Here is a 26,396-nt window from a genome sequence, read left to right as displayed (position 1 = left end):
TCATAGAGACTCTTATAGTTGGGGATGCCCTGGGATTGGACACTATGGACTACTAGGGTTGATGGGATTTGTAGTTTAATATTGTTAACTCTTTGGCTGCTGTTTTTTGATCAGTAAAGAAAGAGAAGCATAATCCGAAGCCTCCGGTCCTGACATAGAACTATTGATTTGCACATGTTTAATTTACTGTTATTATAGTTCTTCTATGAATAATTTCTTTATTAAAAAATCATGCAGTTTTGTAATACTCTGTCCCGGGTTTTTACCATCATTTTCTATTCTCTCTTCCCTCTAAAAAGGAATCAGGAAGTACTCCAGTGTTATCCTTATTCCGATGGATCTTTGAATGTGCCTCGTAGTTTGCCTGCTGGTACTTGTAGTAACAAAGCACTGCTTAGGTGCAGTTTGGGACATTCAAAGATGGTCGACAAGTCAGGTCACCTGCAAATGGGTAGTGACTACGGGGAAATGAGAGGCAGTGTGCATGAGGAGGATTTACTGCAGTCCTGGCATAAGATGCCACCTTTTCCTTTGCACCGATCAAACTGTGCCCAGATCAAAGTAAAACACATCTAAAGAAAATACAGTACTGGACCCAAGAACACAGAACATCACACTGACATCGCAAGCACGATGAACATGGAATATTCCCTAAGATACCAACAGTACAGTGACTCTGCTTCGTTTAAACTTTCTGGGGGTGCCACTATAGCCACATAGTCATTCTGTGACTAATTTACCTTCATTTCATTTGCCTCTGGCGAAAAGTTAGGTGATTTTTTTTTGTTTTGGATTTATCGCAGGATTGCACCTATTTGCTATGATTTCATCAGTCAAGAGCCATGTGATGTTACTTCTTTAGATTGGAATAAAAAGTAATGTGATGTCACTTCCTGGCAAGACATTCTGCGGGGTCAAAATGTATGTGATGTTACTTCTACTACATCCGGAATTTGGTGAAATGACAAGTGTCTTCAGGCAATATATCACATCCCATAAACCAGAAAAAAACACCATTGAAAGATAATAGAAATGTGTATTGGCTGTAGCTTCTTGGATAACAATTCCTATGGTTTTAAAATGCTTTGGGGAATTAACACGTATAATTGTGGAATATATCAAGATTGCAGGCATAATGTACAGCTATTTGTGCCAGCAAGAGGACTCAGCATGGCAGATGTTCGCTGCTAGTTATTGTAACAGGAAGAGAGATAAAGGTTCTCATTTGAGAGGGAACAAGGCACAAAATGTTGCAGTACGTGTGCTGCAAAGCCTTGGCCTCTTCTTCCATGATTAATGGTGCAGACACAGAAATATTGCACCACATTGAATGCTAGCAAATAACAAGGCAATGAGCGTGTTTATTTCTCTTTATGGCTCATTGCCTTGTGCAGATTTGATTTCCCTGCCTTTTGAAATCGCAGCATTCGCAGAGCTTGTGCAGTTTTGGTTCCACGGCGCAGAATGTTTTACGCTTACATTCTTTCAGATGCAGACCCCTGAAGTCCGCCGTTGTAACCCTGAGAGCCTTGGGCCGGAACTTCAGATATTCCAGTGACTATCAGTTATTGGGTCTTCCTGCATAAGATCTTCGAGCCATTTGTGTAAATTCCAAAACATTTAGAGGCAATGTGTATGACAGCTGATTGAGCCAGAATAAAATAAACTCAAATCAAGTGAACATGCGGACTCCAGAGAGCCGTGTTCAGGTTAAGTGGCCTGATCGCTGGGCTCTGCTGGACTGTGCTAATAAAGTTGCTTTTCTCGCAGTATTTGCCCTCCTGGAAACGTAACTATGCTGAGTGCATGTCTGTGGCACAAACCTAAAGCCTGTTTGCTATCACGGGGGGTGAGATTGGAATGGATTGGGCATAGATGCCAAGTTTTCAGACTGTCTATGTGTGTCATTTCCATGGCTTCAGTGGGCGTTTGTGTGACATTCCGTTGCCAAATGTGTGATGTTAAGTGACACGCTAACACAGGGAAACCAACCTATTAAGTCTATTAAAACAGACAAACTGTATATTACCCTCTTTTGAGCAATATGAAGCTCTGGAAAAGCCCCGTTTAGTGGCTAAATTGCACAATGTGAAATCCTGGCTTTTCAACTTCCCAAACTGTGTGATCCTAGCAAAATATTTTCTTTCACTGTGCCTCCTTTTTCTTAATGAAAATATTCGAGCGCCTTCAAATATGTGAGTTCATGGTATGCGCTGTACAAAAAAATTCTTGTCTTTTATTTAATAGAAAATAATTTTGCTCGATCTATAATAAAAATCTAGGCCAGTTACGGAGTGTACATGGGAAGTCTCCTCTCCAAGTATTAGGTTTTTGTGACTGCTGGAGGACGAGTTTGACCAAGGATCAAATGGTTGTAGCAGCCATCCAAGTAGCAGAGCACAGGCTCCTCATGTGCACAAAGGCCAAAGAATGTTTATGACTTTCTACAGCTAGCACCGGGTAGCAATAAAGTGAGGCTGTTCCAAAATCCCAGCCACCATGAAATGTGTCATGACAAGGTGTCAGTATATACATGACAACCTCTCCCCTCTCTGTACCCAGCAGCTTCAGACTCAGCTACCTCTGGGAATCACACCGTGACAAAGCATAAAACAACTCTCAGAGGCAGAGAAGAGCTGTAAATATGTAACAGTGCACTTCAATGCAGTGTTGCGGGAACCAGCATTAAAATGTGTGAGCGTCACTTGTGATGCGTGACACTTGGCAGGGTTGATTGGGTCACGGGAATGGTGCTTCACTGGAGGAGGAAGGGCCTTAACTTTGGCCTTGCCCTGGGTATCTCGGCAAGCTGCTCTTCAGGCCCGGCGGTCGGCCGTGGAGTCCCGGGGGTTGCAGCCGGCTTGATCACGATTGCTTCGGGACAAACTGAAGCTCCCACTGCAGCCTGCACCACCACGGACCTGCGATCTCATGGAGGAGCCTCTTTAAAAGGACAGAACCGGGGCCTGTCGGGCCATGGTCCTATATTGTGCAGCCAATCCGGGGCCTGTGTCCAACCCTTTGGAGACGCCAGTGAAGGGCTTTCCTAGGCCGCTGCTCCAGAGGGGATTCATGGCAGTCCGCATGGATATCGAGAGGGCTGAGGGCCACAATGGCCACCGTACAAAGTCCTCCACTGCCAGGACCGCGCTTGGGTGGAGCAGACCCTTGGTGAGTGGATCACTATCTGTTGCTGTGATGTTGTGCTGTCCCTCTGAGTGTGACCCCAGACTGGGGTTGAGGCCGCCCCCACCTCAGCGTCAGTCATCACCCCCATAGGCTGTACAGTACACCAGGTCACATCTGGCCAGCAGCAGATGAGCCACTTTTTGACTATTTAGATGGGCCAGCTCAGTTTTTTATGTGGCAGATGGGCTCCACCACACCTCAAAGTGCTCCTATGCTTTAGACATGGGTACTGGATGAGCTACAAAGCGTTCCCTTTGTGCTACATGCTGATCACCCCTTGCCCACTTGCACTGCATCACCAACCACACACCAATAACTTCATGCCCTATCTTGCAGATGCAAGCTGAAACATGCTAAACAGAAATGTTACACTGGACTCAACGTGTTCGTAACTGAACTACTCGGTATACATCATAGCCGTGTGAACAAACTGACAGATAAAATCTGCTCAGTAGGCGCTCAGTCTCCTTTTATTACTCATTACACAAACGTGAGCATCATCATGGGAAAGCAAACCACAAATGGTCACACAACAGTTGGACAAAAAACACAGAGCACATCTCAGTTGAAAGCTCACCAGACATATTCATTGGGCAATGTCACAGCATTGCTTCTCGATATGAAGGACAGTCTTTGCTCTATAGATAGCACAATAAATACTTCAGGGACTAGAATGGACCGCTTTCCTAACCAAGTGGACAGGCAAGATGCACAACTCACCCAGGCAGAATCCAGAATATCTGAAGCGCAAGACATGCAGTAGCACTCCGTGGGGACCCTCACCCACCTAATGCTGCAGTTCACGCGGTGCGTGCTGAGAATGAGGATGTGGAGGGCTGTTCCTGCCCAGCAATATCTGCATGAGGGTGGCAGTCAGCCAACATAACTGATATGGAACAATGTGTTGAACAGCTGCTGGAGTCCCTGTTTGCTTGGAAATTTTCCCCTAGAATCTTCATCGGAGAACTCGCCAAAAACCTGTCCGGGGCAGAATCCAAGACACCTTAAAGCAATACTTCTCAAGATACTACAGAGATAGGGATCAAATTCTCCGATTCAACAGAGCCTTCCCGACTTGTGTTACGCAGACTTACCTATAACATTTTACCCCGACTTTACGCCTATGGGGCAGGAAGCCAGGAGATTCTTTGTGGAAGTTAAGGAAATCCTCCAAGCTGGGTCCGTGAAGTACTGTGGCCCATATTTATACTTTTTGACGCTAAACTGCGCTAACGCAGTTTAGCGTCATAAATTTTTGCGCCGTCTAACGCCATTCTGAAGCGCCATGCGGGCGCCGTATTTATGGAATGGCGTTAGCCGGCGCAAGCAGACCGGCGCTGCCTGGTTTGCGTGGAAAAAAACCACGTACACCAGACAGCGCCGGCGTAGGGGGAAAATGGCGTATGGGCGTCTTAAAATGGGGCAAGTCAGGTTACGTCGAAAAAATCGTCGTAACTCGACTTGCGCCATTTTTTTTCGACGCCCATCCCCCATCAACATGACTCCTATCATTGTAAAGATAGGAGTCATGCCCCCTTGCCCAATGGCCATGCCCAGGGGACTTATGTCCCCTGGGCATGGTCATTGGGCATAGTGGCATGTAGGGGGGCACAAATAAGGCCCCCCTATGCCACAAAAAAAAATTGAAAAATAACAAAAATTATACTTACCTGAACTTACCTGTACTTCACTGGGATGGGTCCCTCCATCCTTGGGTGTCCTCCTGGGGTGGGCAAGGGTGGCAGGGGGGGTCCCTGGGGGCAGGGGAGGGCACTGTGGGCTCATTTTGAGCCCACTTGTCCCTTAACGCCATCCCTGACCCAGGTGTTAAAAAGCGGCGCAAATGCGCCGTTTTTGGCCACGCCCACTCCCGGGCGTCATTTTTGCCCGGGAGTATAAATACCACGTAAAGGCCTGGGAGTCATTTTTTTAGACGGGAACGCCTCCCTTGCATCTCATTAACGCAAGGAAGGGGTTCACGCTAAAAAATGACGCTCACTCCGGGCACTTTGGCGCCCGAAGCGTCTAACGCCATAGTATAAATATGGCGTTAGTTGGCGTTAGTTTAGCGTCGAATTTGCGTCACAAAAAACGACGCAAATTCGGCGCAACCAGAGTATAAATACGGCCCTGTGTGCTTTACCCAGCGCATCTGCATATCAAACATATTGGTAAACACAGTTTTACTCACAACCTCAGGCTGCATTGGAGTTCATCAGTTTTCACTTCAGGCAGAGACGCACCTCTAGTCCGCTTCGTCAGAGGGTGGCCGTGCGCATGGTGCCTCCATTTTGAGTGATAACACTGATTTCTGCGCTACCACTAGTGCGCTCCTTCACAGTCTGCTGCATACTTCCTCATGTGAGGTCATGTCTTGAATTCGTCGTTTTACACAGATGTGTGGTCACTTTTCAGTCGATGCATTTCAGGGGCTGCTTATCATTCTTCCTCCCCTCGTAATTATTGCCGGTTTCCTTATATTTTTCTCAGTAAACAGTCTTGATCAAGTTGTTACTTTAACAATCATGTTGGTTACACGTCACTCAGTATAAGTTGGGTGTTTTTGTTGCTGTTCCTTGGCGGCTTGCTGACTGGCATAGGAGCATTTGCGTTTCAGATTTAGATATGGGTATCTAACCAGGGCCAGACTGTACTTCCGTCCCCCGCCCCCCTTGTGCAGCTCGCTCATGCAGCATTAATGATTTGTGCAGTGGAGGGTTTGTTCTTATTGGGTGTTTGTTATTAGGGATTCTTTGGCCTTGGGTTTGGTGTGGGTGGTGAGTGGGGAGATCCAGGTTTTGGAGCATTTTATGTTTATTTTCTTGATTGCATGTATGTCACTAGAGGGTTTAGTCTCTATAATGTTCAGCAGTGGTTACATGATGGTAAAGTAGATCAGGTGTGTAAGCACAAAATATACACTGAGCTCTGGAAAACCCAATGACCCGGGTTATTAGTTCGGCTCAACAACGCCCACAAAACCAGGCAGGTATTAGCCTACCTTATTCAAAATAATATTGTCATTTCTTTACTCCAAGACACACATGTATCACCGGCAAGTGGGCCCGTGTTGCATCTTCATACAATCTGCACTGCGGTTTCTCCTAATATTCCACTTATTCCTGTCAGGCAGTCACCCTTGTTAAGAAGTCCCTAGGCTGTGTGATACAGGAACATATAACAGACACGGCTGTCAAAATAGTGATAACTGCTGAAACGGTTAGAACAAGGCTGCTGCGGTTGGATATCATTTAGGGTCCCAATATAGATGACCCTCCGTCTTAGATCATGTTAGGCTTAGATGTGCAAAATATAGGGATCAGTCCATGTTGTGGGGAAGGAATTTTAACACCTCAATGTAATCACAGCTCAACAGGATGTGAGGCAACAGTCTACAAAAGCAGGTGTGGAACTGCATCATATTCTGCAACTACATAATCTGCTCAATGCGTGGAGGGCATCCAACCCAACAAGGCAGAATACATACTATTCTTCTGCAAACAGTGTGTGCTCCTGTAATGACATATTGATTTTCCAAACCATAATGGCCAGGGTATCCGAAGTGGGTATTCCGTCCAAGACATTTTCAGATCACTCACCGGTCTGGTTGTGGAGGATCCTCCATTGGGCCTGCGTTTTATAACTTGGCGGTTAAAGGAAACTGAACTACGTACTCCAATGTTCTGCGAAGGCTGTCATAACACAATACTTTGCTCTGAATGGGCCCTCTGTATCGGAGGTCAGAATTGTATGGAGGTCTTAGAAAGCCTATATACGTGGGGTCTGTATTTCTAAAGAGAGAGCTATTCTTAAGTCTTTGCACACCACCGTAGCAGGAAGTGTAACTTAAAAATCATGAGGCTGAGTATACCCATACGAAAACCAAGCTCCTCAAGCTACAGAAAACATTAACAGATTTCCAGGAGGCAGCAGGTCATGAGATTCTTTATCTTGGAAAAAATATGTGTGCATGTCAATTTACAGAAGAGGATATACCCAGGAAAACCCTAGTATGGATAGGTAAAAACTTAGAGGGCTGTTTAAGAATGAGCATTGATACCCCGTCTACTGCACCATTACACATAGGAGCCTTCACACAATATTATTAGACATTGTACACAGCTCAGGGCCAACTACTTCCGAATGAGATCGCTGCATATTTAGATAATATTGCATTGGAGTAGATAGAAGGTGAGGTACAGGACTCAAAAAGCAACTAAGGACTTGAGTAGTGGGAAGGTCCATGGGAGTTGGCCTCTCCATTGATTTCTATAAGGAGTTTCTAAATTAACTGGCCCCTAGGTTTGCTAGATGTTTATAATGCTGCTATTCATAAGTGACAACTCCCCCAAACACAATGGTAGACACTACAATCCACATGTTGCTATAAACAGGGAGAAACCCGACCCAGTGTTCCTCCAACAGGCTGCTGTCCTTATTAAATGCAGATAATAAAATATTTACAAAAATCCTGGCATGTTTGCAACCAGTCATGCAATTTTCTAGTGTTGCCAGATTAGTCTGGCTTTATACTCTATAGGTTTATTGCTTTCAATCTTCAACCTCTGATGGCCTTGCTACACTGTGTAGAGCCACACTCACTGTGTTGGTAGATGCGGAAAAGGCATTTGACACCTTAGAGTAGCCATTTATGTACGAAGTCTTTTGTCATACGGGGCTCAGCACTCACTATCTGCAGACAATCATCTTACTTTATAGAAACTCCAGCACACATGTCAAAATTAATAGACTATACTCGGAACAGATTTCAATTGGCATAGACACGAGACAGGAGTGCTCTCTGTTTCCCCTGATTTTTACATTAACTATGGAACCCCTGACTTGCTTTCTTCAGGAATTTCATTCTGACTGTTGGCTACATATTGGTGGTGAATCGCTGATACTGTCCCTATATGCAGATGATGTAATCCTCTGTGTGCAAAAGCCTGATATAAATGTATCCCAGATTATCAGAGAAGTACTAAGGTTTGATGGCTTTTGTGCGATGCCCAGTTAACTGAGATAAGTCAAAAATGTTCCCTTTATAATAGAGGTTATGGAAATGATAAGTACAGAATACTTGTTATGGTGGTATTCAGATTGTGTGAAATATTATATAAGTAGGGGCACAACTAGCTGAGTTACCCACAAAGCAGCTTGAATAAACTCTCTCCTTGTATCCCGGGAAATCACTGGTATCCTCTCTCTGGGGTGCTCTCATCAGCACACAGAGAGTCTGCACTTACCCTTGTGAGCCCCCTACCTTTGCTCCCAGGCCCATTGCATCCAAGCATAGCCTGGACTGGCTCCCTGAAGTGTGACCGGCCTAGCACAATGGGCGTCAGCTACAACATTGTAGCTGCTCCAGGGTCCACCACAGGAGCAGCTACCACAGTGGGCCCAGGATTTTGGTGGCTATCATGTTCCCGCAGTGTCCTGCTAGGCCTCCTTAGACCGGGAAACAGTGCAAAGTGGGGCCCACACTGGCCAGCAGGCTCAGCGAATGGCTTGTCGCGCTCATCAGTACCCTACCAACCAACCTTATTGCTGTGGAGTCCATGCAAGCAGCCATACCGCTCTTCCGTTCCTGACACCACAGCAAGGTAGGGAAAGAATGGTGTGGAGTGTGACTCCCCTCTGTTGATTCCCTTGGCCTACACCCTGGCCCACCACCTCATCAAGGAGGGACCCAGTTTACAGCAGCCAGTGTCTCTGGCCCCTCAACCTTACTGGAGGCTGATACCTACCTCCTCAACCATTTTCTCCAGGTGTGAGACTTTGCCTGAATTAGGCTGGGATTTACTGACTTGTATTGTCTCCCTATTGGCCAGGGTGAACCTACCACATGTGCTGGTGCAGGGTACCACTTCATGATATGCCCCTCTGGGGTCCTGTGGTCTTAGTCCTCACATATGGCATTGCTCCAGAGCACATTAACAACCTGGGATGGTGCATACATCCACTACTCCACTCTTCTTACTTTTTCCCTCGTCACCTGAGTGCTGTGCCCTACACTAGTCTGGATGATGGGGCAAACACATAGAGGCAAGGAGGCTACCACAGTCCGGCTGCCTACTCAAAAGTGTGCTCCTGACAAGGGTGCTACCAAAGACCTATTAGGGGACAAACTGGACGCCATCCTTGCTGCCATTGGCTCCATAAAGAGAGGCACTCGAAAGCAAAATAGACTCATTAGTTGTTGACTTGGAACTCCTACGACATGACCATATGAAGATGGCTGACCTTATACACCAGGTTAAGACAATACTTCCAGTGTTTACCTCTATCGCTGAACCCCACACATTTGAACTTGGCACCCTCACAGACAAGTTCTCAGAAGAAAGAATTGAAGACCAGGAGGACACAGCCAAATGGAACAACATTAGGGTGGTGGGCTTGCTAGTTCAGATAGAGGTGTCCTCCATGATGTCCTTCCTCAAGGATTGGCTTAAGCAGATGATTGTCCCAGGGACTATAAAATCACAATGCCATTGAATGGGCGCACAGGGTGACCAGGAACTATTGAACTACTATGCCGTTGAATAAGCGCAAGGGTGCCAGTGTGTCCACCGGAACCCAGGGCACCCACTAGACTAGTGGTGGCACGATTGCTGCACTATGGCAACCATGACTTTATTCTACGACAAGCATGCAGTGCTGGCCCTTTCATTGTCGTCAATGCATGGGCCTCAATCTTCCCTGACTTCACTGCTGCAGTGCAAAGACAGAGGACTTCCTTCACGGCTGCGAAAAAGAGAATTTGTGAACTTGGGGTTTTCCATGCACTTTTACCCCAGATCAAACTGAGAATTCAATTTGAAGGGGAATCTACCTAAACCAACCCGGAAGAGGTTGGCAGTGGCTCGACACATACGACTCAGGTAATTGCACCCGCCAGAGCCTGTACCCTTTGGACATTGTAGACACATGAGTCCCTGCCCGAATCGGCGTGGCAGGATGGCCCTACACAGCAACAGGCCAGAGCTGGTAGAGATGGGGCATTGGTGGCGGCCGTGACGATCACATGCTCTTGTCCAAGCTCAGAGGAGGGCATGGACACTGTCGCTGGGAGTGCCTCTGAGTCTGATACTAGTGTCTTTGTTGCCCAAAGTCACCCCTGGCACAGGCAATGCCATTATCAAATAATTGGCATTTTGTTGATGATCAATTTGTTTTGTAGGTTACATCTCCTATTTCTAGTCCAGACACCTGATTATCCTTTGTTCTAATTGTATCCTTTGCTGGGGTACGGGATGGGCTCTCGTCCTTTGGTATCTGCATCCCTCCCCACCATGGTACCTTGGAAATATGGCTGTTCATGAACCCTTTCATTAGTGCTTTGATAGAACTTCGGTTGAACAGGTTGGACAGTATGCATTGTCGTAATAGTTCTGGGTGGGATCAACTGGGGTGTGTTTTTGCTGCTTTGTTGTTATTTGTTCTTTCCTGCTGGAGATTGATTTTGGTGTGTGGGCTCTTACATTCACTGCTTGTGCTCAGGGTGTCTGGGCCTGAGGGCCATTGTTGTTCTAACTCCCAGTCCATCGAGTTACACCTACATCACACCCAAGACATGGAACGACCTCCCTTAACACATCAGAGCCTCCTCCTCACTTCTAGAGTTGCGCAAGAAGCTGAAGACCTGGCTCTTCAGATAGGTACCTTGGGTACCGCACATCTAGCATAACATTACAATGCAACTTTTACACATACTACCATCTGTTTTAACTAAATTTCCCTCTGGTAGTAGCTGATAACTAATCCTTCCCTGGAGCACATGAAAAGTTGCCTCCCTCTGTGTTCAGACAATCCTCTCTGAAAATCGGGACACATACTAAAGTTACTGGTGTTTGCCAGGACAGAAGGGAAAAAAACAGGTTTGCCTTGAGATACAGGACTCCTGCTCACTCTACCGCTGGGCTCCTCTACAATGTCACTGGAGCCTGGACCCACACCTTCTGAAGTCTGACACAAAACACTTCACAGCTCAGCTTTGTTTTGAAACCCTGGTGCCCTAAATCCTTTTTCTGATACCAGTCTATTATTTTATCTTAGTCCGCTTTGTTCAATTGAAGGGAATCAAGAATCTATTGTCGTTCAATGCAGGTACTGAAAATTTGGGGCACTGAATCATCTTACCGTTTTAATGGTTTCCTCTTAATTCCTTCTAGATTCCCTATGCCGAACTGGGAGGAAAGACTCTTGTGATGTCTGTTTACGACTTTGACCGGTTTTCAAAGCATGACGCCATTGGCGAGGCACGTGTACACATGAATACCGTGGACCTGGCGCATGTCATTGAGGAGTGGCAGGACCTGCAGTCTGCCGAGAAAGAGGAGGTATGATGTTAAGTTGGTGCTCTCAGTGGATGTATTCCAACGTCTCTAGACTTGATGATTCCTTTAGTTGGGATATTGTTGATGGAATTTGAAGGTCCTGTGGTTAAAGGTGGGCTAACTCCTAGAGGCAAGTCAATTTCCATCTGCATCCTTAAATTATTTAATTGGGTTTCACAGCCTCTGGTGTCATCATATTAATAAGGGAATGTGAGTATAGTGTGGGAATAAAGAGCACAGAGAAAGATGGTACTGTGGCTCATTAGACTAAATAAACATGTTGTGTGATGTGGCCAAAAGAAGAAAAGAAAAGTTAGGGTTTTGCTTTAGATTATCCTCACATTTTTAACACTTTATATGCTTTTTTACAGCAAGAAAAACTTGGAGATATTTGCTTCTCTCTGCGCTATGTCCCCACAGCTGGAAAGCTGACTGTGATTGTCCTGGAGGCCAAAAACCTAAAGAAGATGGATGTGGGCGGATTGTCGGGTGAGTCCGAAGGAAGTGATGTGGGAGTCCTGTAAGTAGGTCCCAGATTAACACTCTACAGAGTATTTATTTAGTAACATTGAGGTGGCGCTAGTGGTGGAACTAGTCAGTAAGATCTGTCTATTTGCAGATGATACAAAGATCTTTTGTAGAGATGCGCAGAAACAATGAATCATAAGGCAGAAAAGCTGTAAGTGTGGGCTCAAGGTGGCCTGTGGCAGCTCATGCTTGAGGCAGACAATGGCCCACTAATTGAAGAGCATTAAAAGATGACATGTGAAGCCTTTAAGGCCACAAAATAGGAGGCATATTGGTGTCATGCTATCGGAGAATACAACGAAGCAGAACCTCATTCTAAAGCAGCAGGGAGTATGTGAAGAGCCCAGTAACTAGCAGACACATGCATCTATAAATGCAATAGGATTCACCTTGCCTGACCCTCTCTTACAGGGGTGGTTTCTCCATTAGGGCTGAAGGGCTGCACCCCTCTGAAATTCCTACATCTTTTATGCAAAAAATATTAAATACATCGATTTATTTAATTCTGGGCTCCCTGCCTCACTGGGCAACGAACTGGAAGCAAGGCAGTCAATCCACGTTCTGCAATGTGATGCACAACGCAGGGCCTACCTTTCTAGAGCTATTCTGTGCCATGGGAGCCCTTGGTGATATCCAGTGTAGGTCAGTGATGCTGCTGGCATCACAGTTTTGGTTCAGGCTGCATCCCTGCGTCAGACTAGACGTCATTCACAGACATAGATCCCACCCTTCTCCATTCTGTACAGGGTAGGTTTGGATGTGAGTGTGGGTAGTGAGATTTGGCGCCTTGTCCTCTGTAATGGTAAGTGTTAATGCTAAACCTCTATTAGGTATATTGTGCTGAGATGCCTGGGCATGCTGACCTCCCCACTGTGACACCCCAGGTCATGGTTGTAGGTCACTGTCCCCTTTAGAAGTAGGCTGCTGTATTTGTTCTCCAGCTAAGCTGATCCAAAAGCTGTTCAAGGCGTTTGTTCCCTGGCAAAATTGATCCAAATATCCTCAGCTTTTGAGGGAGTCAACCTCCAAAGTAGACATATGTGCATATAGTGTCTTGATTTGTAGAATACCAGAATAATGTCAAAAGCTAATAAATGCTATGAGTAGGCATGCCTAGAATATGGCATGCATACTTGATGTTCAGTAAGGTCCTGGTTTATTTAGATTGATTGGCTCAATGGCTCAAGAATGTTTTAAACACACTCTGGACATATTTTGAGTTTAAAGACAGATGCTGTAGCATGCTAGATGTTTGTGGGTGCATAATTCTAGGGATCTGGCTCTATCATATGGCATTAAACAGATATTGAAATGGGTCAATGTTAAGCCCTATAATCATACCCTTAACTTTAATGCCAAAAACACTGATAGATTCCTGAAAAATGAATGTTAAAAATGCAGAGGCTGCCACCGCAAATCTCAAGGGGAAGTGGGGGAGTTGGGGGACAATAAATAAATTTAAAAAATGAATAATAATAATAAATAAACTTACCTGTCCGGACGCCTCACATTTCTCTTCTGATTGTGTCCCAGCAGTTCCTGGGACACCAGCACAGGCTCCCCACGCAATCCATGGGCTGCTCTCATGCGCATTACTTAGCATGAGAGCAGCGTAAGGATTGGTCTGAGTGGCTTGGTCTGCCGCTCAGGCAGTGCATTGGAGTCTGTGCAGTTTCTCCAACCCAGCTGTGTTCCACAGACTGGTTGTAGAACCCTGAGTGTGCATGTCAGTTTGGCCGACCTAAGATGGCCGACCAAACTGACATGTGCACTAAGGCCCTCATTTTGACTACGGTGATCTTTTTGTATGTAGGGCTGCACCCCTCTGAAATTCCTACATCTTTTATGTCACAGTGGATTCAGCATGGCCAGGCGTCTATGTGTGCGAATGGGGGTGTATGAATGCCGGTCTGTGAGCGAGTGAGTTGTGGTGTCTGTGTGCAAGTGTGCGGATGAGGGGGGTGCATATTTTGGAGTGCAGATGTGTAAATGGATGTGTACGGTTGGGGGAGTGTTTGTGGGTGCAAGTATGCAGTGCAGGGGGTAGGGGGTGGTGAATGCGTGTGTGTATGTAATTGAAGGTGAATGTTTGTGTGCGTGTATGTGCGCATGAATGGGGGTGTGTAACTGCTTGTATGCAAGTGAATGGGGGTGTGTGCCTGCATGTATGCGAGTGTATGGGGGTGTCTACGTGAATGTATGCGTATGCCGAGGGGTGTGTATGTGAATGCATGCGTGTGTGAAGGAGGGTTTGTAAGTGTGTGGACGGGTGGGGGGTGTATGCATGTGTGTGGACGTGTGGGGGTGCATTTGCCGGTGACAGGAATGGGGATTCCTGTCTCCGGGTCCATTTCTGCAAGGGTTTTCGTGGCGGGGTGACCGCCACGGAAAGCCTGGCGGTCTGCAGCCTTGTAATCCGTCCGGCAGGCTGAGGCCTGCTGCCGGGTTGGAGGTGCTCACTGCCAGCCATGCCGGTGCGAGTGCACCGTCAGGCCAGGCGGCATTGTGGAGGTTTGGCGTCTGCCAAACCACACAACTTGTGATGTGGTGGTCTTCACCGCCGGGTCTGCGGCGGTAAGACTGCCATGGCGAGGCTGGTGGTCTAATGACCACCAGCCTCGTAATGAGGACTGTAGTGTACTCACTCCACTCCTCTTCCCCTCTACCCCCTACCATGGTCCAGCCCCGCCCCTCTCTTCACAGTCTGGCTCAGCTGAGCCAGCAGCTGGGAAAAAAAAAGAAATATAATTTTATTTTTCAGCTGCCGGCTCTTAGCCAGTGGGTGACGCTCCTTCGCCATTGCAAAGGAGCCGCTCCTGTAAAAACATTAAGGTGATGCATGTCAGCATTTAGCATTTAGTTCCTGTTTCTGTTTCATGTTTTGTTTAATCATGCATTCCCTAAAAGTGTTAGCTTTTTCCATCATATTGTGTTTCTTTGTGTTTTTTTGTGCATCACATTACTCTTATATGGTGCATACTTTGAACTGAGTCATGACAGGTGTTTATAACGAGTGTGATTGAGAGCTTTGGTACTGAGGCTGAAGGCAGTATGAGTTTCTCACAGTGCCTCTCAGTGAGTTGGCCTCTCTGAGAGCACACACAACAGTGGTTAGGTATTCCAGTTGCAACTGAAATTCCGTGTAATTGTATGTTTGAAAATACTGACAAAGCGAAAGTAAAAGAAAATAAAGTGTGATTTAGCGCAGTGTATGTTTGGGGATGGTGAAGTGAAGGAGTTGCGAGGGATTGCATTCCCGAGAGAGTGAAAAGAGAGTGCTGAAGAGGAAAGAAATAAGGTTTTAGATATGTAGATGGACGAGATGTGGAGAGAAAAAGGGAATAGATGTCTATCATAAAAGTGCACATAACTGAAGACCAATACTCCTTCCACAGGCATCAATAATGTGTAATTCACAGTCTCACAATTTCAGAACTGAAACATTTTCAATATTAATCATTTACAGCAAAATCAGTTGTTGCTTGTTTATCTTAGCCAGCTAACAGCCAACAGTCCTGGCAGGTTTTAGGTGTATGTCAGTTGTTATGTTATATATTTGGATGCAATAACTGATAGCTCATAGACAAACCAAAATAGCGGTCAGGTGGCACACTATGGGAATCACGGAAATGTATTTTACATATTTGAGCCACACCCCTTTTAGAGACCCCTTCACCCCACCACTTTTTATTAATCCCACTTAAATTCCTGTCTGCACACATTTCCATATGACGTATTGCAGCCAGGAGCTGTGCGTACCTCCCGAAGCCTGGTTGGAGCATTTTCTTCCAAAGTCGATTTCTCACATAGTGCAAGATATTGGGCAAGCACAAACTTTAAAGGGCCTGAGTTGTTGCAGTGTACATTTGCAAACTACTTTAAATGTTGAACATATTAATGCAGTAAAATATGGGGCAGTTTTTAATGTATTTAAATATTTCAAGACTACACTTTCACAATTGCTTTATAAACTTTCTTGCTTTCTAACTAAATTCTTTACAAACAATTGCTTTAAAATGTACAATTTGCATATCATTTTTCCAAAATTTCTTGGGGGAGACCCCCCGCCAGACACCATTTGTCTAGCAAGCTTGCTTGCTTCACTCACTACGTAAAAGTCGTACTCAACGTTCCCACCGCACCACTTTCAAAAGTCTCTTTTCAAAATCTCAACATGAGCACAGGCATACCTGTCCTTGGTTTTTGGAAAAAGGATTGACTAACCATGTGTTGCATCTGTTCACTTACATTGGTTAGGCTCCTCTCTGAGTCTACTTGTGTTTTAATGAGTTCATACGTAGTTACATTCATGCTTTGGTAACTTTATGGTTGGCCATAAGATGCCATAAATTACCGCCCTTACACAAGGGCCAGTATCATGTCAAGATTTACCCCATCATGCCAGACAACACCAGAATATGTTGTTAATTACAACATTAATCTGAGTACCAGCATTATATAGCACGTGAGTCTCATGGGGGGCAGGGGGCTACACTATGTCAAGGATAACTACAAATGTTGTAGTGGATGCTAGTAAAATGGCAAGATTAGTCACAATTTGCTAGGAATTACCTCCACTGTACCAGGACCTGCATTTTACCAAGGCCCAACATCATGCCATGGATGCCCACAAGTTGCCACGTAATACAACCGTTATGCGAGGGCCAGCATATTGACAGGGGTGACACTGGACACAATGCTCATTCACATACACTTAACTGCACCCACACGTGCGCTCCTAAACACACACAAAGCATCATGCCTTTTTTAATACTTGCCTTCTGCTGCAGTTGCCATTCTGACCCCCCTTTTCTCTCTCACACCACCAGTTGCTGATTCTAACAGACACAGGTGGATGGAGGGGTGGACGGCAGTATGTTGGGCAGCCATAGGAAGGAAAAATCAGGGGCCAGATGTAGGAAAATGCCAATTTGCGACTTGCAAATTGCGAGTCCCTGCGACTCACAATTTGCAACTCGCAAATTGGTATGCAGAACGGTGTCTCAGACACCGTCTGCGACTCGCTATGGGGTCGCAATGACCCACCTCATTAATATTAATGAGGTGGGTCGCAAATTGCGGCCCCATAGCGAGTCTAGGCACTCGCAAACATGGAGGCCTGCTGTCGTCAGCAGACCTCCATGTTCGTGACTGCTTTATCAATAAAGCAGTTTTTTTTTTTTAAGTGTAGCCCGTTTTTCTTAAAGGAAAACGAGCTGCACTTAAAAAAAAAAACGAAACCTTTAGTTTCGGTATTTTTTCAGGGCAGGTAGTGGTCCCTTGGACCACTACCTGCCCTGAAAAAATTGTTTTGGGTCCATTCGCAAAGGGGAAGGGGTCCCATGGGCACCCCTTCCAATTTGCGAGTGGGTTACCATCCACTTGAAGTGGATGGTAACTGCGATACCATTTGCGACCGCATATGCGGTCCCAAATGGTATTGCATGCCACTCCGAATCGCAAATAGGAAGGGAACACCCCTTCCTATTTGCGATTCTGAAATGCATATTGCGAGTTGGTCCCGACTCGCAAAGTGCATTTCTGCATAGGGAAATGCGATTAGCGAGTCGCAAACAGCAATTTTTGCCGTTTGCGACTCGCTAATCGTTTCCTGCATCTGGCCCCAGATGTGTAGAGGAAGGTGCAAAAGGCATGTGGGAGGGCCGAGAGAGAGAGGAAGACCTGGCAAGTGGGGGTGCTTCAGAGCGGGCGGGATGGCCCATACAGCTTGAGTTTCTGAATGGGGAGGCCCTACCGAGCAAGAGGTCCCTGGGGGATGGAGAGGACCAATCAAGTGGATGTTCCTTAACGAGGTGCAGAGGATGCTATGTAAGCAGTGGTACCTCAGGGGAAGAGCAGAGGGCACAGACCCGCAGGTGGTCACGAGTGCTCTCAGAGTGCGGACACCTTGATTCCCACCAGCCGGAGAACATCTGCCAGATTTGAAAGCTTCAGCTTCGGTGGAAGTATTCCTTTTTTTTTGTTTTCCTACCTTCAGGACTGGCAGAGGGACTTTTATTTTTTTTACACTTTTCTTATAAATATGGGAGGTTTCTTCCACCTGCTTAGCAACAAGGTAATACATTGCCTTTCTGATGTGCCATGAGTTGTTTGCTTTTAAAAGAATAGCTTAAAGCTTTTCCTCAATGCAACATCGTTGAGGTAAAACTTTAAAAGGAACTTATATGACCACTGTAGACATCTTTAGGGAAGCCTTGTCTGTAGTATCTTGTCCATGCCTGTTGTCTTCATCCAGGAAACTGTGCTTAGCTCTGAGAGTCATATCAAGAACATTGGATGTAACCACTCCTGGAGTGTTCCTGCTCTGGGCGAAGACGACATTTCTCCTGCTGTAAGCAAAGCTGTGCCATCCTGTCTTGCTCACATTTTTCTGTTAATCCCACCCTGCTTTTCCCTCAGTAAACATGACAACCTGCAAGTCCACTCAGTGTAAACGATAGTGTGTTGCTTGCAGGTGATGCCAGTGAAAGTTTGCCTCATCGAGTAGTGGTGGGCGCCTAATACGACCTCACCAAAGATGGTGAGACAGATGGTTGGTGATGGCTGAACCAATGGTGCCTGCCTTGTTATGTGTACCCTCATCAAACGTTTTACTGACCGAATTGTAGACGGTATTCTCACCCTCTCCCTTACTGTTTTTCTTCACTCACCCTCTAGGGATGTGGTGGGTGATTATGGCCCTCATTCCTACTCTGGCGGGCGGCGGGTGCCGCCCGCCAGGCGGGAACCGCCAATTGGCCGCTACGCGGTCAAAAGACCGCTGACGGCATTCAGACCTTCCCGCTGGGCCGGCGGGCGCTAACTATGTTAGCGCCCGCCTGCCCAGCGGGAAGGAGGGCTGCAACACAGGAGCCGGCTCCGAATGGAGCCGGCGGTGTTGCGGCCGTGCGACGGGTTTCCGAGAGGCAACTAGCATATTTACTCCACTGCTGTCTTTAGAGGCCTGTAAATTAAATCACAAAAACTCTTAGTCCCTGCTAAGCATTTATTCTACAAAGGACCTTAAATTACGAGGTCAGGCATGGGATCCCACTTCAGACAACAAAGAACGTCCATTTCTGTATTGATCTGGCTTATGCTGATCTCTCCTCAACACCATTCTCCATAGAACAAACATTCCTGTGCATCTGTCTTTGCTGTGGTTTTACATCACCACATTACTGGGACATTACCTTGATTCCAGATCATGCCCACAAAGGCTTTATATCAGCAAAAAAGGAAATTATTTACCTCTTTCCACGAAAGCGAGGGCCTCGTTATACCGATTTGTGGCCAGACGTCCTTAAAGCTGGTGAATAAGGGCCTATCTAGCAGCAGCTCTCTTATTACCGAGTTACAATTTCGAAGTTATTTGTTAAACTGGTCCCAGTTACTTAGCGTCGATCCCAGCCTTTGGACCATGCTATTATAACATTCTTACTTGTGGTCTTTTACCCTACCTCACCTTTTAAATCTCTTTGTTTAGACCTACTGTTTCCATCCTGTGGCTTATGGGTATTTTGCTGCTGCAGCTAACTTTACAATTCTGGCTTTTACTTAATGTTGCTTATTTCCGCCTATTCTAGACCCATATGTGAAGATCCACCTTATGCAGAATGGGAAACGTCTCAAGAAGAAGAAGACCACCATCAAAAAGAACACCCTAAACCCATACTATAACGAGTCTTTCAGCTTTGAAGTACCCTTTGAACAGATTCAGGTAAGGAAGCCATGTGGTTTTAACTGAGACTATCTAGCATGAGGGATCTTGCTTGCATACTCCACTTATGCGAGAGCGGCAAGATGTTGGTGAAAGCCCCTAATAGCACAAAGGAACCCAATGACTGCTGCTGTCCCATTTGTGATCTGTTAGAAATATGGGAACAGATCAACTCACTTCCAGCATATGATCTCGGTATTAAACATTGGTACACTTCAAGTTTGTGGTATCAGAGATGGAACTTAATACATTTCCAAAATATGATATATCTATAAACATATCCCAAATCTGAAAGTCTCGGTTTAGTTCCTCCATGTAAAATTATAGCCAGGTAATAGTAAATTTACTACATCTGAGTCTAAAAATAGAACCAGAACAAATTCCCACGTCTAATTTACAGGATATAGCAACATATATGTCTCCATGGGATGTTTGGTAGTTAATTTCCACGTGTGACAAAGGAAACCGATTGGCTAAGTGACAAGGTTGTATACCGCAGTACTGTATTTAGAAATATTGTCTAACATAAATATAGTGTCCTAGATATTGTTTACATATGGGGTACATTTTCTAATATTAGCTCCAATGAGGCACTCATTTTGTAAACAGTATGTAGGAAAAATGATTTATGTCAGATGATAATCTATCAGTGCAATTCAAGGATCACATCAAGTGACACACATAGCTAAGGTCCCCGCATATGGCACCGAATACTATCCTGGATTACATTTCCAAAATTCCTATAAAGGGTGCATTTGTAAACATGTCCATCATGTAATATAAAGTAGGAATATTTCCTGGTCTGCATACATGTCTCCATGAAATATTCGTTGCTGGGTAGTCTGCAACACGATTTTCTTTGGGTATTTAACTGGCTGTGTCAGAGATAACTGAGAAGTCTGTATGCAAGTTCTAACATTCCTCCTTGATGTTTGATGTTTTAAGCTTCATTTATGGTAATGCCTTGCTTCGGGTTATGCAACTGCTGCTGTAAAGAAAGAAACAAGTTTAATTAAGCTGGTAGAGTTAGAAAATTGTGCTCTGACCCCCATGAAATCAGACTGATCACTTGATTGTATACTTAGAACAGCAGCAAAAGCGGTACTTTTTATCTAATTTAGTCCTTTTTATTTTTCCTGTTTTCTTCTTCAGAAAGTGCTTGTAGTCTTCACTGTTCTGGATTATGACAAGCTGGGCAAGAATGAAGCCATTGGCAAGGTCTTTGTTGGCTGCAACGCCTCAGGCACTGAGCTGCGGCACTGGTCAGATATGCTGGCTAACCCCAGGAGGCCCATCGCACAGTGGCACACCCTGAAGAACGAGGAGGAAGTGGACGCGGCCCTGGGCATGAAGACATCATGATGTCACTTCCTGTGTGTGAATGTGTGTGTGTGGTGGCACAGGAGTGTGATCGGGGACACACACTGGTGCTGGTGTGTGTATATATCTGTGCGGAATTGTAACCGCTGTGACATATGCTTTCAGAGACCCTCCCCGTTTTTTTAATGGTGGTTATTTTGAAATAACTAACAAATATATGTGACACCTGGTAATGAGGCAACTCCTTCACCCTGTGGCTACAGCAGGGCCTACATAGAGAAAAACCTTAGCAGAAGATATTTATCTCACATGGAATATCCACAGCCAGTGACATCATGCAGCCACAATTGTGGTTTGTCAATTCTCTTAGGATTGCAACTTGGAACACCAGTATCCACATGCATGAACGTCATAACCGCAACTACCTCTCTAGGTAAGGGCATGGCCGCCCTCTGGCACCAACTAATGAAGCCTAAGAGCCGTCATCTTGGTCTTTATTCTCATGTCATGCATCCATTATATCTTCAGATACAATACATATTTGATGACCACTTTTTTGAACCAGTGGTAGAACTCATTACTTAATCAATGATCCTCGTGCCTGTTTATGGGTCCAGTCTATGGATCCTCATCGTCTCACCATTCCATTCCTCTACATACTGGTCTGCCACAGCACTTAGCCAGATTCTAATGGGTGCAGACCGGATGTTTCATATATATCCCTTTGAGTCTTCTGTGGTATATGGAATCCAGATTCAGACTTGGGAAAATCACATTGGTGTCACTGCAGGCAGCTGCTTGATAAACGTAATGGCCTGGGTGATCCAGTGAGTGGCAGGCATAGCAGACTGTTTCACTCGTAATTTAGAACAGTCATCACTTTCCAGAACTCAGCAATATCCCACATATGCTGTATGGATTGTTAAATTTAGTGCTGAAAGAGGGCAGGTTTGTGTGCAATGAGACCCAATTTTATGATGTCTACAATGAAAAACAGAGATCTGATTATGATAATCGGAGGTGTTTCTCAAATGCCTTGATTTTTAAAAGTGCTTAGTGTGGCATCTAGCTTGTTGAGCCAGTTAATTGTTCTGATCTCTGTGCTCTTGCTCATATTCTCATTATAACACAACCTGATTTTCCCTGAAATGTTCTATGAATTCTGTATGACAAAGTGGAAGTGTACCTTGTGACCAGCCATGAAGGCACTTTCCACTTGTTTAACTCTTTCCAGATTCCTGCATGACCCTCGTGGCTTTCCATGGCACAGGCCTGTCAAGAAATCTCCTCAACTCCCTGTGAGACCTCTTTGCCTCTCCATAAGTTGGCTAGTAGCAGATTTCGTTTAGCCACTGCAACATGTACAGCACCAGCCTAGATCTAGCTGGGAATAAGCTTTGGGTGGGCCCATTCATGTTCAGGGATACCATTGTTTCTGTGGTCAGAAGATGCATCCCATGAGGTATTCTTCTTGGGTGGCAAAAACTACATACAATATTGTCCATCAGTAACCCTGTGGATACTGAACACAGTTACACTAGGCAGCCGGCTATGCAGCTCTCAGGTACTACATACTACTTTCAGGTAAACTCTGACTGGTCAGGTCTTATTGTGAGGTGGGGACCGTCCCAGAAACACAAGTGTAGACCTTTAGACCTGGCTTGTGTGATGCGTGGCTCAGTTGTAGTCACAGGGTTGGAAGCTGCCTCTACCTAAAAAGAGTTAAGATACCTGTCCTGGGGGGTGGTAATGGGGGAGATGCAATTAAAATAGAAAGGATTGTGTTTTATGGATGAGAGATCATGCTCTTTCTTACTGGAATGGGTTACACGTCTCATTAAATTAACTGCATTTAAATAGAACACATTCAGTGTATCATAGAATGTACTGGATATTGACAAGATTGGATTTAATTCTACTAGATTTGATCCTGTTTTCACTGCAGTTGATCTCAGTTATACTGCAATGAATTTCATTTCCACAGGTTGCATTTAGTTTCTGTTGAAATTGCCTTTTTCTACTGTAATAGGTTCCAGTCTTAATGGAATTATTTTTATTTTGGATGGAGTGTTTTTTGTTTGTACCGGAATAGAGCTAATTTATATTGGGAGGCACCTAATTTCTACTAGGATGCATTCCTTTTCTCCTGGCATTGGTTCAACTTCTATTGGATTGGATTTTTTTCTTCTGAAATTAATCCCACTCCTATTGAAATGTATTTAATTCCTAGTTGCTTGGACTTAATTTCGATTGGAACAAATTCAATTTCTTGTGGGATTCATTTAATCTTGAATCAGATTCCATTTATACTGAAACAGGGTCAATTTCTATGGAAATTAATGTGTCATAATTGTATTCAACCAGGACGGATTCCATTTGTGCCGGAACACTGTTTGAACTGAAAGAAATCTTTTTTTTTTTTTTTGGCGGGAGGGCGGTTCATTCAATTTTGATTGATTTGAATTCCATTTGTAATGGAACTGACTCCATTTCTACTGCAGCTAAATGTTACCCATTATCCAACGCTGAATACGACAATCACTTATTCTGTGTATTTTAACAGTGGGTGGGAAGAATGACCCTGAGACTCTCCCGTGCCTGAGCACCAGGCTCAGTGGAAACTGCGAAGGAAGTTGGCAGAATCAGGCTAGTGGTGAGCAAACGGGAAAGGGTCAGTATGGACATGTTAAGGAACCATGGCCAGCTGAATCCAGAACACAGGAAGAGATGTGGCATTAGGAGTCCAGAACACGGAGCACCGTTGTACTTCTAGATGTGCCATCAGAAGCCATGAAACAGGGCATCATTTGTTGACGAAATAGGAACACAGACGCAACCACAACCCCCCCCCCCCCCCCCCCCGACCCCTTCCTTCCCTTTGGGTTCTAGAGTGCTGGTCTAGGGAAGGTAGAACTCGAACTTCTGTAGATAAGGTTAAATTTAAATAAAGACCAAACCCATAAGTCAGCTGCTCTAGGTTGGGTCATGGAAGTGTAAAATCAAAACGCAGGGCAATGTTGCTGATCTAGCTATGGGAAGGGTAGGCCTGACCCTGAACACGGGACTCCATTACTGTTAATTTTTGTTTAGCGCCTGAATACAAAAAATGCTCCAGATCTCTTCTGGCAGAATTGTAATACAAAAACAAGATAAACCAACTTTTAGCTACAATAACAATCTGTAAAGCTGCCACCAAGGTGCACTAAAAGAAAAAAAAACAATAAAAACAAAGCAGTAAGTCGAGGATAAAATACACAGTGAAATAATCATTTAATAATGTATGACAATTTATTGAATATGAACAGTGCTAAACGCTAGCAGAAGGTACAATTTAAAACACAGCAAAATTCCATTGTCGTGCATAAAGTAAGTCCATGCATGTAATCCCACTTGAAATTCTGCAAACTGCAATGAAACATCTTCAAAGAGCCAGGTTTTTAGAAAGGTTTTTACAGGTTTGATCATTTTTGTCATAAAATTTGATAGTTTAGGGCTGAGGACAGAAAAGTTCAACTCCCCGCATGGCCCACAACAGTAGTAAGAGAGGCGGCTCACAGGATGAAAAGCTGCGATGACTCCACAGGCGACACATTTGTCCTTCACACACTTATTTCCCATGCAAGCTAAACTTGAAAAAATAGAAAATATTTTTAATGAAATCCTGCCATCAACCAGTTACAAATATCTTATAATCTATATGTATATATATATATATCTTAGAATATTTGTTATTTGTTGATTATTCTTCAGGGCCGAAGATGTGTCTAACAGCTGCATTTTGAACCTTTTGCTACTATCTTATTTGAAATATGCTATCTAAGCTGAGTCACGAGGTGGTCAGTGCATCCACCACGGTAGCATGTGTCTCATCTGGGATGAATAGCAAACTTGGTTTCAACCAGTGAAAAGAGGATTTTGCTACTGTGTCCAAGTGTGAATTTGTGGTTCATTCCACACCCTTGTGTGTGTTACAGCAGCCAGCACCTCTCTAACTTGCTCTTTACTATTATCAGACGTAGCACCTCTCTGATCTCCCCAGTATGTTCTAAGGGCAGGTTGAAGGGGGAGCTTTTGACACCGTGTCTTCACCGTGGGAGGACACACAGGTGGCACTACCACCAGCCGTATTCCTGTGTCATTCCCAGTGCTTAGTATGAGCCGGTGGTTTCTGGTGCTTGGCACCGGCACTGAAATGTCAACACTGGGACTTATGACAGTTAGCCACATGGTGGTGCTGCTTGTCCACTTTTGTGATAAACACAACAGTTGTTTAATAATTCAATTCACATTAAAAATGACTTATACCTGCCACTCAAAGCAAAATAATAGCTTGGTTGGCGGGTCTTAGTCAGTTTAATGTATGCAAAGTTTGGATTGTCAGTAGTAGCACATTGAATGGTGCAAACTGCTGTGGCCTCCTGAAAAGGGTTGTGGCACGTATTTCTTTAGAAATTAAGTACTGGTCATACCTACTTGGTATATTGGTAGTAGGTGTGATGTTGGAATGGGCGGTGGGTATCACACTAGTTGCACAAAAAAGTGAAAGAGGGTAAGGTGTGACACGCCCCAGACGAAGAAAAACACACGCACAAATTTGGACAGGACTGTCTGACCCATTTTCCCACATTAGCAAACAAGGACAATCAACAATGAATTCACACACTGAATATATTCACTGATGTTACACAACTTGATCTTTTGAGATTTACACATAACCACAAATGGGAACATATTCCTCACACACCTAGTGTGTGTGCCAGTGAGATCTGACTTGCAATTATACATCTACTACAGGGAGTGCAGAATTATTAGGCAAGTTGTATTTTTGAGGATTAATTTTATTATTGAACAACAACCATGTTCTCAATGAACCCAAAAAACTCATTAATATCAAAGCTGAATATTTTTGGAAGTAGTTTTTAGTTTGTTTTTAGTTTTAGCTATGTTAGGGGGATATCTGTGTGTGCAGGTGACTATTACTGTGCATAATTATTAGGCAACTCAACAAAAAAAAATATATACCCATTTCAATTATTTATTATTACCAGTGAAACCAATATAACATCTCAACATTCACAAATATACATTTCTGACATTCAAAAACAAAACAAAAAAAATCAGTGACCAATATAGCCACCTTTCTTTGCAAGGACACTCAAAAGCCTGCCATCCATGGATTCTGTCAGTGTTTTGATCTGTTCACCATCAACATTGCGTGCAGCAGCAACCACAGCCTCCCAGACACTGTTCAGAGAGGTGTACTGTTTTCCCTCCTTGTAAATCTCACATTTGATGATGGACCA

At 44.7% G+C, this 26,396-nt stretch overlaps 1 protein-coding gene across 2 annotated transcripts in view; it reads left to right on the top strand.

Moving 5' to 3' along the window:
• Window positions 1-26,191, top strand: part of SYT5 (synaptotagmin 5) — a 413,979-nt gene extending 387,788 nt beyond the window's left edge. The window contains exons 6-9 of one of the 2 annotated variants that reach the window (XM_069200753.1): window positions 11,361-11,528; window positions 11,897-12,014; window positions 19,640-19,773; window positions 20,926-26,191. In XM_069200753.1, the coding sequence (XP_069056854.1) occupies window positions 11,361-11,528; window positions 11,897-12,014; window positions 19,640-19,773; window positions 20,926-21,135 (630 nt within the window). In that variant the 3' untranslated portion in view covers window positions 21,136-26,191. The remainder of the gene's footprint in view (window positions 1-11,360; window positions 11,529-11,896; window positions 12,015-19,639; window positions 19,774-20,925) is intronic. The other variant, XM_069200754.1, reaches the window with a different exon arrangement.
• Window positions 26,192-26,396: the final 205 nt, after the last annotated feature.

The sequence above is a fragment of the Pleurodeles waltl genome, chromosome 7 (genome assembly GCF_031143425.1).
Source record: "Pleurodeles waltl isolate 20211129_DDA chromosome 7, aPleWal1.hap1.20221129, whole genome shotgun sequence".
NCBI lineage: Eukaryota > Metazoa > Chordata > Amphibia > Caudata > Salamandridae > Pleurodeles > Pleurodeles waltl.
The sequence above is the reverse complement of the archived record's forward strand: the minus strand, read 5'-3'. Positions and strand labels throughout refer to the sequence as shown.